At 45.0% G+C, this 10,597-nt stretch overlaps 2 protein-coding genes across 2 annotated transcripts in view; one reads left to right on the forward strand and one right to left on the reverse strand.

Annotated features, from left to right (window-relative positions):
- The first annotated feature begins 48 nt into the window (after nucleotides 1–48).
- CCNI2 (cyclin I family member 2) lies at nucleotides 49–9,519 on the forward strand. Its single transcript, XM_049829244.1, has 7 exons — nucleotides 49–158; nucleotides 1,401–1,550; nucleotides 2,906–3,040; nucleotides 3,788–3,862; nucleotides 5,062–5,202; nucleotides 6,241–6,471; nucleotides 7,291–9,519. Exons 2-7 carry the CDS (start codon nucleotides 1,437–1,439, stop codon nucleotides 7,696–7,698), a joined length of 1,104 nt encoding a protein of 367 aa, XP_049685201.1. The 5' UTR covers nucleotides 49–158; nucleotides 1,401–1,436; the 3' UTR covers nucleotides 7,699–9,519.
- Nucleotides 6,381–10,597, reverse strand: part of SEPTIN8 (septin 8) — a 47,135-nt gene continuing 42,918 nt past the window's right edge. Inside the window, exon 11 of the transcript XR_007509663.1 lies at nucleotides 6,381–6,456. The gene's annotated coding sequence lies outside the window, so the exon portion shown is untranslated. The remainder of the gene's footprint in view (nucleotides 6,457–10,597) is intronic.

Raw genomic sequence — 10,597 nt, forward strand, 5'->3', positions numbered from 1 at the left:
GGCATCGCCCCCGCCCGCCTACCCCCCCCCCTCCCGCCCCGGGGCGGTCCCTGCGCGCAGCCGCGGATGTCAGCCCAGCCCCGCCGCCCTGCTCGCCGGTGGCGGGGCTCCCCCCGTGCCCGGCGGGACCCGGCCCAGCATTCCCCCCACCCGGGCGGGTAAGGACGGCGCCGGGGCTTCTCCTGGCGGGGTGCGGGCGGGCGGGGAGGGGGGTGTCTCCTCCCGGGACCGGGGCTCCCTGCCGGCCCCCCCGCCCCGGTCGCTGTGCGGGAGTGGAAGGGCAGTTCGGCCGCTGGTGGTGCGGGAACTGCTCGGCGTCGTTCTCAGGGACAGTGGCGTTCAAATTAGCCGGAGGCTGAGCTTATAATTAATTCTCCCCACCACCACACCCCCCCCCCCCCAGCTATCCTAGCTATAGGAGGATAAAGTTTTCTGTGCATCAGACTGGACAGATAAATCTTTTTCCAGCTCCCTCTGCTGAAATGATCCGGGCAGTCAGGTTTGGATGCTCTGACATCCAGTGGCAGCAAAAGCCAAAGTCACGTACGTTTCCTGCTTTCAGTGAAGCGCGGGCATCGCAGAGTTTCAGCTTTAGAAATGCAGAACAGGTTCCAGAGGATTCATGTCACTTTGGGGTTTTTAATGGAGCTGTAGAGATAATGGTGTGAGCTTCCAGAAAACACAGATGAGGAAGCCCACATCCACCACTCTTTACAACGAAAAGCAGAATTTTTGTGTCTAGTAACATCTTGTTTTTTCTGCTGTTAGAGACACCAAAATGTAAGCATTGAAATACTCGGGTTTGGACTGAGACGTTCTCACTGCTTGGTACTTACATGATATTATCCGGAGATACTTATTTCATGTAAATACGTGCTTAGTCTGAAGAGTGGCATTTCCAAAGTGTTGCTGTTGAAGGTATGCAACAGAGAAAGATAAAACTGCTCTAAGGAAAACTGTTAACTGGGAATTAATAAACCTGCTAAGAACAGTCATCCTTGAGCTTTTGTACGGAAACAATAGAGCTCTATTTGCCTCTTGAAATCGGGTGATAACGGGTGGCAACTTAACAGCTCTGCAAATGGAGAGCTGAATGTGTGAAACAAGGCGAACAGTAATACATACTGCTCGACCCAAGGTTACTCAAGCAAGCCTTTACACAGCCCGGGAGGAAAAAAACTCGACTGCACTGTTGTTCAGCCATCTGACATGTTTTCTTTCATCATGAGCTTCCCCTCGGGGAAAATGGATGACAGGATTGCTCTGTCTGCAAACAAACAAGTCCTATGGCTGCTCCTGACTTCGTTCTCAGTGTTGGAAAGGCATCACGAGAGGAGAAAATCGTACTTAGCACGAGGAGCTGGGATGTTGCTTTATAATTATTTTCTTGGTTTTGACAGAGGCTGCCATCAGGGAAACTGGCTCAAAGAGTTGCCATGAAGTGCCCTGGACCTCCAGAGAGCTCAAGACTTGCCTTCTTCCTGGACAATGCCTTAGCCAGAGAGGCTAGGATTTGGAAAGTGCCAGTTTTCCAGAATCTCGCCCTGAAGGTACTCTCCCCTGTCCTCTTTGGAAGTCCTTAAGGGACTCTGCAGAGGTGCAGTGCTGGTCCTGCCATCTAATCCACCTGAATGCAAAAGTCATCCCACATGGACTAAGTTTAAGGAATGGAGGGGGAGGAGGGTCTGTACTTGTCCCATCTTACATCTTTTTAATGCCCTATGTAAACTAGGTGCTTTGCATTTTGTTTTGACTCAGGTAGTTTTGGGAAATGAGGTGGAGCAGGTAAGAACAGACAATGGTAAAGCCATGAATATGTCACGTTAGAGTTAGTTGTGCTCGACACCATCTTTTGAGTCCCATCTGTTCAGGTGGGAGAAGAGGGAATTCACTGAGGCCTAACAGAAACCCAGCCCCATTCCCAGCTGCCGAAGCGAGTCAGTCTGCTACCTGAGGAAGTTACAACACTTAATGTTGCCTCTGTGTACAATAGAAACAGGTATGCTCAGCTGCTTCTGTAAGGTGCATCAGATCTGTGGAAGGATGCACAAAAGTGCCTCATCTCTTTTTTTGCAATAGTGTAGAAATTCTGTCTTTTACCAAGAGTTTTTACTGTCAAATAAAGCAAAATAGTGCAACAGATAACATGATGAGTAATATTAAACGAATTGGTGGTAAATGTTGTCTGTTCTATGTAAGCTGCTCAGGCCTTTCAGTTCTCCTACAACAATATTCAAATGCATGCCATGGATCATGTGTGGTGTAATGGCAGCCAGAGTAAAGTCCTTCCTCTCACCTGAATGCATCTTCAAATAAGATGTAAGAAAGAAAAAAATGGAGTATGTTTTGCCTTGTGCCTTGGGGGAGGCGTAAGCCTGGCTTCTGTGGTCCCAACGCTAAGCAAATTCAAGGGCTGTTTAAAAAAAAATAATTTTGCAGAGTAAATCAAAACCTGCTCCTGACTCCAGTTTCTCTCTCCCTGTCGAGGCTGTCTGAATGAAACGTGCTGCATTGGAGGCTTCGGTTTTCTCAGGAGGGGGAAATAATGAGCACACTCAGCACCTTGCTTGTAAGAGCTCAGTTTGGTGGTTCATATGCTCGGTGCAAGGGGAGAACTAGGCGCTTCCCCATTCAGTACTCCAGTACAATCCGGTACCAGGCCCTTGTAAGCACAGCTAGAGCCTGACTGGGTGGGCAACACGAGTGAGTACTTTAAGCTGCTCTGAAATTTGCCCTTGCCCTCACTCTGTAGACACAGCCGACAACTTTCTGCATTTCAAGCCTCTAGACATCTGAAATGTTAATTAGAGCACTTAGAATGATTTGAGTCTTCCTTTGGAGATACTTCAACAAAATCATCAAAGCACTAACTGTATTTTTTCTTCTAACTTTGTCTTCCCCTCAGGGCACAGATATCTCCCTGTCCTGTTACAAGAAAGCGGTTCTCTGGATTGCAGAAATAAGCTCTCAGTTCAAGTTTCACCCTGAAACATTTGCCTTAGCTACCAGCATCTTTAACCGGTTATTGGCATCAGTAAAGGTAGAGAATCTCTGTCAGCTTTTCCCTGGCTAGATCACTGATTGGGGATGTAAAGAGTATGTAATCAGTTTATACACAAAGCAGGTACTATGTTTGGCAGCAGATTTAGGGAGCAGTCAGGGTCTTTGTAGGGAAGGCTTTTAAGCCTATGAACTCGGGTGTTTGATGAGGTTCCACTGATTTACAGTCTTCTGTAGAAGTGTTTGTGTGAATTGTAGTCCAAATGCTGTGATAAACACAAAGAATTCATCATCTGGTTGTCTGTGCTAAATGGAAAACATTTGCACTATCACTTTTAATATTTTAGTTTTGAAACCACTATTTTTAACCAAACCATGGGGCCAACTTTTTCTGTCACTGAAGCAAAAGCAAAGTTATGAGTTGAACTGAGCCTTGCAGCTCTCAGTTCTATTTAGATCAATACTGGCATTTAGCAAAAGCATATTATTTAATATCTTAGCTGAGAAGAGGAATAACTTTTGCATTGTAAATACTGTGGCATTGCATAGTCTAAAAATTGTGGGATACATGAATAAAAATTGCACCAAGAGGAGGATTTATTTTGTTTCACTTTGGATTTCATTGTTCTATTTCCAGCTTCAAATGAAACTTTCTGCAGCTAAACTAATTCAGAAGCAACTGTAACTTAAATGAAAGTCTGAAAGTTGTGCATCTGTTGTAGAATGACGATGATTTCCCCCAGGACTGTTACCTTCTTTACTCAGTGTTTTCTTCTTCTCCCTTCAGGCCCAATTAAAATATCTTCAGTGCATAGCAATTTCCTGCCTTATCCTTGCAGCAAAAACCAATGAAGAAGACGAGGTCTGTATGTTTAATTTTAAAACACATTAAACTCATCTCTTGTGTTCATGTTGTTTGTGTTTCCAGGTCTTTCAGCAACTTGGGCATAATGAGGAAATTTTAACAGGTTTACCCTAAGCAGTCTTTAAGGGGTGACAGTAACATTTTCAGTCCTGTTTCATCATTGTTTGGAAGAATTGTGACCTTTATGGATGAAGGACTCGTGTTTGCTTATGTAATGGATATGTTTCCCTCCTCCTACCCTGAAACCTCTCTCCTGTCTTCAGAATCCACGGCTTGCAACAAAGCTTAGTCTGGGGCAGGGGATGGTCAAGATGCACATGCACAGCTTTGTGCGCACAGCATCGGAGTGCTGTAATTCTGTTGCGATAGGTCCTGGGAGGGTAAGGTAGGTAAGACAAAGCAGAGGTTCTTCAGAGGAAGCTTCAAACAGATGAGTTTGCCTGGAGTCGAAACTGGTTTCTGAACCCGGTGAGGAAATGACTCAGGTCTGCACCTCAAGATGAGCATGTAAAATCAGCAACTACCCATGTAAGTGTGAAATTACACACGGTAATCTCTCATGGCAGAAGTGCACTGATAGACTTCTTCAGACATATACAAACATGAGCCCAAAGCATTTCAGCTTGCACTTCTCTTTCCTTCATTCTGTTTTGAAAAAGAACAGGAAGCCTAGGAGTTGGAGTCAGACATGCATATCTCTTCGAACAACCTCTACTGCAGTAATACTCTTTGCAGCCTTTCTTAAGATGTGTCACACTGAGGTTATTCTTCTTTTCCTCTCAGCTAAGAAGGAGAAGCTGAGTCAATGACTGCAGGAAACAAGACAACCACAGAAGGCCCTGTAAAACAGGCCAACAGGAAGCCTCCTCCTAGCTTGTCAGAGGAGCCAAACTAATGAGACTGGTAGCAGGGAACGTGCATCACCAATGCAGCATTAAGGAGGCTCACAGCAACCAGGGAGGGGAACGACATCGTTCTTGCCGTGGGCTGGGTTGCCCTGTGGCGAGCGTGGGCCAGTCTTCATTTAGGATGGGAGTTACCTAGGAAAGTGGTCTCCTGAACAAGTGTTCTGCCTTAGCAGTTTGGGATGTGTATAAACTTGTCAGATCCCTTTGCGATACAGAGAAACACACAGAGCACTGTGTAGACGTTGGCTTCTTTATTTTTTTTTGTAATTTTTTTTTTTTTTTTTACAGGTAATACCATCGGTGAAGACACTCGCAGTGCAGAGTGGTTGTAAACGCTCTCCAGCTGAGATCTTGAGAATGGAAAGAATTATACTAGATAAGCTTCACTGGGATCTTTACACAGCAACACCAATGGATTTCTTAAACATCGTAAGCACTAAGTTTTGCAAATTTTTTTCTTTAAAGAAACAGCTCCTTATCAAATAAGACTAGAAAACACAGATGCGCATACATACATACACCCACACATCCTTCCCAAGATGCTTTGCAAACTACCTGTTGCTAGCTATCTGCAAGTCTTTTGAAGAATGTTACAGTGATTTTTTTTTAATTTGTTTTTAAAATTGTCTACTATTTAAAACCTTTCATTTTGCTCAAAAAATTTACTCCCATCTTAAAGGACAACTAAAATGGACGTTAAAAAGATTCTCATAATGCACAACTATACGCCATTTTTATTTTTTTTAAATACACACTGCAAAAATATTTCTAACTATTTCCATTCTATTAATACTGTACATAGAAAGCTGTCAGAGTTTTGCTACATTTCACACACAGGTTTTTTCTTAAACCATTTTCCTTTTCATCCCACTAATTATTCACCCTTGTTTTAGGCAATGAGACTACCCCAATCTGGCACTTAGTTCACACTGCAGTTACTAAACATTTGATAGAAACAATTAAACTTTGTCTTCAAGAAACGATCATGTGCTAGTAAGGCAAAAATCATGTGATACGAACACATCCTGGATCCCTTTTTTAAGGTTATGTGCAAATATTAAGCCATCTTAGGCTGCTGATTGTGAGAACTGCCTTTCTTAGGTGCTTGTTTCCTCAGTAAATTCAGAGTGCAGTCATGATTATTGGTTTTAGTCTATTCGTATCTGCTGGCCTGAATTGTATCTCCTGGATAGCAATCTGGATAATGTAGAAACTTCAGAAATTGTTAGGAAACACAGACCTTGTACATTCATTATAAGCTCAAAAAACAGTTCAATGGTTGGCAAGTACAAACACAAAACACAAAAAAAAAAAAAAAAAAAGGGCAGGGGAACCCTTTAGGTTTTCTGATACAAGATGAAATTAGTCTGTACTTCTGGTTGATAACATATGAAAACATACAAAGTTCACTGACCTCTGCTTTTTTTTTTTTTATATATATATATATGTACTTTATCTTCTCTCCAGTTCCATGCCATGGTGATGTCCAACTGGCCCCATCTACTACATGGGCTGCCTCAGATGAATCCTTCCCGCCATGTTGCATTCTTGACCAAACAGCTACAGCACTGTATGGCGTGCCACCAACTATTGCAGTTTAAGGGCTCCACATTGGCTTTGGTGATCATCACCTTAGAGCTGGAGAGGCTGACTCCTGATTGGTTTCCTGTTATTACTGATCTGCTAAAAAAAGCACAGGTAGGAATCAAAATGGCCTTTGGTCACAAATCTCGAGGCCAGGACACCGATAAATTAATAAAGCGCACATGTATTTTCAACCAACATTGCACTTTAGCAGCCTTCTGAGAAGCACGTGTCCATGTTCTGCCTTTCCTGCAGACCTTGCTAGCACTAACAAGAGAGGGAATAAAACTGCAGTTAAGGGCTGGGACTGGGGAGAGAGCCTTCCCTTTGGCAGGGAAGGGAGGTTTCCGAACTGCTTGACCACAGATAGCCCCTTGCCTCCTGAGCAAGGATTGATTCTCCCACAATGGGAGTGGCTGGGAACACCTAAAAACCTGCCCACTGTGTCCCCAGCCTCCCACTGAACACTGCAAAAACTTCTAAGTACAGTTACATTGCTTTTAAAATATAATCAATTTGGCTTCTAATGATACACATTAAAGGCAAGCTCTGGTGTTTTTTTTTAAAGCTTTTCTCTAGTTTCATAAAACATGTGCCTTTTAAGAGAGTACACCTAGAAGGCTAAAGACCCTAGCTGTCAGCTTACCGTCAACCCATTTTGTGGTCTTGAATTTGTCCAAAATAGCCTAGCCTCCTGCTGTCCCTCCTGACTGTTGTTGCCTCCTAAAAAGAAGGATTGGTTGCCCACCTTCTGTGTGGTAGTTCAGGAGCTCCCAATTAAGTGTTTTGCATCAGGGCCATAGTGCTGATACGCATCTACTGAGGCACGCAATACAGCCTGTCCCTGCCCTCCCACTAATTACAGAGTTACAGGACCAGTGGCCAGGAGTAATTTATCATGAACTTATAAAAAATCTGCATCTTTCCTTACAGGTTAACAGCGCTGAGTTCATCCACTGCAAAGAGCTCGTGGATCAAGAGCTAATGCGCTTGCAGCCATCCAATGCTGTTTATATTTTCTGTCCCATCAGTCAAGCCATCCAGGGCCACCCCAAGGCAAAGCTACCCTACCACAACCCTTCTGGATTGAATAATTCCCATCAAGTGAGGTTGAGGGTTGCTGTAAACCAGCCAGTTTTAGCACCTTTCAGACCTACTACAGCCCAAATTCCTGATGACCGCATGGAGACAGATGAATACTATGATGGATTCAGACACCTGTACAGTGAGGACGGGGGAGTGAGTGGTGGGAGGGTGACCACGAGTGGCTCGTGCCCTCAGCTGAGGCCTGGAGAAGGCAGCTCCCCGTGTCCTCCCTTGCAGGCGCCTGAAAGGGACTAGTGGAGAACTACTGCCTTGGAAGCAGCAACTGCAGAACCAGCAAACAGAACAGCCGACACAACAGAGCAAAAGTGCTGCTGTGTTTTTCAGAGGATAATGACAAAATCTTTCTATTTTTTTATGTCCTTCCTAAGCAGTATGTGCTACCTCTCAGTTTTTAACATCACATAAATACAGAAAGCTGGAGAGAGAAGGGACTTGGTCATAGTCCTACAACTCAGGGATCAAGTTGGCAGAAGGCTATGAACTGCACCAGACAGAACCAAATGTCTCAGAGTTTATTTTTAAAATAGCTGTGATGGAGTGTGACAGATTGAGCCTTTCATCCAGCCCACTCCATTGTTCTCTTATTAGAGCTAATCTGACTTGCCCTGTCGGAGAGTGAACAGGAGCTGCTTTCGAGGAAGGGGGAGCTCCCATCGCTGGCTTTGTAAGAGTAGTTCTCAGGTAGAACCAAGGTTTTGATTTAGTAGTGAGAAAAACGAGAATCAAACCTCCAGTTTTTCTTAAGGACTTACCCTGGAAGCCAGGGGTCTGCGCTTGTTCCTGGTTAAGCCATTAAAGACCCAATCGCAGTTCCTACATGCTGTGGGAAATTGCTTCTAGTCCACAGTCACTGTTGCACTGGGCGCTCACCCACCAACATGTGCCTTTCAGGTGTTTGGTTTTTTTTAATTTGTTCTGTCTTGCCTGACTAGACAATACAAAATGCCTTTAGTTAATTCTGCCTCCCCCCCCCATTAGTCTTTATGAACTGCTCATCTCCATAGCAAAGCAGTTTTACAAACTACAAAGGTCAGTTTAAATCTCTATTGCACTTTTAAAAATCAGCCTTACACATTCTGTTAAAGTAAGTGTTTCCTTAGATTTTTTTTGTTTTGTTTTAAACAATAGGGCCAGCATTTTCAGGTGATTGTTATCCTAGCTTGAGGGTATAATCCAGACAGTACTGGATGAATAACACCACCACAGCTGCAAGTCCTGTCACAGAACAGGGAAGGGTTTCACGTGGACTGGCACAGGCTCAGTGCTGAGCAGGTGTCTCACGTAATGATGCAGGATAAATAAGTAGGGGACAGGGATGAGACAGGAGCAAGGAGACCCTCATGCTGCATAACAGCAGCACTGATCAGTGGAGGAAGAAAGTTTCTGGCCTTCTTCCCCTTGCTCATCATCTTACCTTGTAGGAGAGGAATTCCTGAACATCAAATTGTGCAGGACCAATGTCCTTAGCAGCTCTGTTAACAGAGAATTCTTTCTAAAGTATTACATTTGCCAGAACTGGCACAGAGAACAGAGTGAGCTTTGTATGTGTGCAGGGAGAAAGCTGTGCTTTTCATTTTAAACGGCAAAGAAAGCAGTGCCTCAGTGTTCCAGAAAGAAACATTTAGTATCGGAGACTTTGTGCAAATGACATGTGTGAGCAGATGTGACTTGAACCAGCGGTGAAACCGAGGGAGGTCCCATGAGGCAAGTCAAAGCTACCGCAAACTGTGAATGCCGTGCTGCAGGGGGGAGCCTCTGCCCTGGCCGGGGGATGCTGCAGGAACAAGACTCGCCGCCCGGTTATAGACCAGACGAGGTTTACGAGGTACCCACACAGCCGGGGGCCGGGCAGCAGCACGCTTGGGATATGTTACTTATTCATACTGCTCATGTACCACAGGGAACGTTTTAATTTTTGTGGTAGGGCTCTTCCCTCCCCCCAGCGCAGCACCCTCCTTTTCTATCACAAGCTGTGACTTGACTGCCTGACTTTTTGAAGGAGGCAAGTTGTCTTTTGTAGTTTTCATTAAATAAAATCTAAGTTTGGTCTGTGCATTCTCAGTGTGCTCCTTGACAAGCCCAGCCAAAAGCCGATGCCCACACAGGTCCTTGTGGGAAGCTGGGGTGCGTGTCTGGTTCTGCTTTCAACCATCTTCACCAGCTGCATTAACCAGTGGAAATGCTAGCAGAAAAGTTCTACACACAGTAATTAACATGCTGTAACTTTATACCACAACGACCGTAGCTCATGTTTTTTTTCCCCTGGCTTTGAGCCGGCGTACATTATTTTCTTGCCCATAAGCTGGATGACACAAAAACCCATGAACAAGCCTGCTTTTCAAAACCTCTGCAGATCTATACGATCAACATTCAAAAGTACATGTTAACGGGGTTAATTCTAAAGGATGAAGTCAGTGCTGAAAGGCCCATGGGGTCCTGTGTTCCCACTCAGTGTGCAGGACACCATCCTGGGATGGGAACAGTAAATCTGGAGCCTGCCTGCTCTCCCAGGACATGCTGTTGCTTCTCTCTGGCAGCGCAGGTCCCTTCTGCACACCTATCCCAGTGCCGGAGTCACGATAAAGGAACTAAACGCTTGTGGCTTGGCTTCAGGAGGTTGAAGTGCCACTTACCTTTGCGTTCCCGTCATCGTTAGGAAGGGAGATTCCTGCCCTGAAGAACAAGTTGCAAACTACAGGAAGAAGCTGCTGTTGCAACAGGACGGTTCTCGTTACAGAAAGAGACCATTTTTGATAGCGAGAACTGCACAAACTCCCTTCTTACTGGCAGAGTGGAGTCTGAGGCTGTTAGTATCTTTCCCCTCCCTGCCTGGACAAGTAATGAGTAACAAGATGAACACGCTGCACATCCAGGTGACAGCAGTAACAGGAACAATCATTTTGCCCAGCTGAGCTTCCGAGATGATGACTGTCTCCTTTCTGTGCCTGCCTGTCTGGATTGCACACAGCATGCATGCTACAGACACAAGTTTATTCTACCTGCAGCTAAACTCACCACTGTGGATCCTGTAACCATTATGTTACACACCAGTTACTGGCGAGAAGGCGCCAAATTCAGCCGGCACAGCAAGTGCTGGCACAGATCTGACGTGTTTAGGGCTAGTTTTGCGAGG

This window comes from Accipiter gentilis, chromosome 26 (genome assembly GCF_929443795.1).
Source record: "Accipiter gentilis chromosome 26, bAccGen1.1, whole genome shotgun sequence".
Taxonomy (NCBI): Eukaryota; Metazoa; Chordata; class Aves; order Accipitriformes; family Accipitridae; genus Astur; species Astur gentilis.

Coding starts and splice junctions, on each gene's coding strand:
- CCNI2 (XM_049829244.1), top strand. CDS start 1,437: ATGAAGTGCCCTGGACCTCCAGAGAGCTCAAGACTTGCCTTCTTCCTG. Junction 3,041..3,787: donor GGTTATTGGCATCAGTAAAG/GTAGAGAATCTC, acceptor TTCTCCCTTCAG/GCCCAATTAAAATATCTTCA. Junction 3,863..5,061: donor AAACCAATGAAGAAGACGAG/GTCTGTATGTTT, acceptor TTTTTTTTACAG/GTAATACCATCGGTGAAGAC.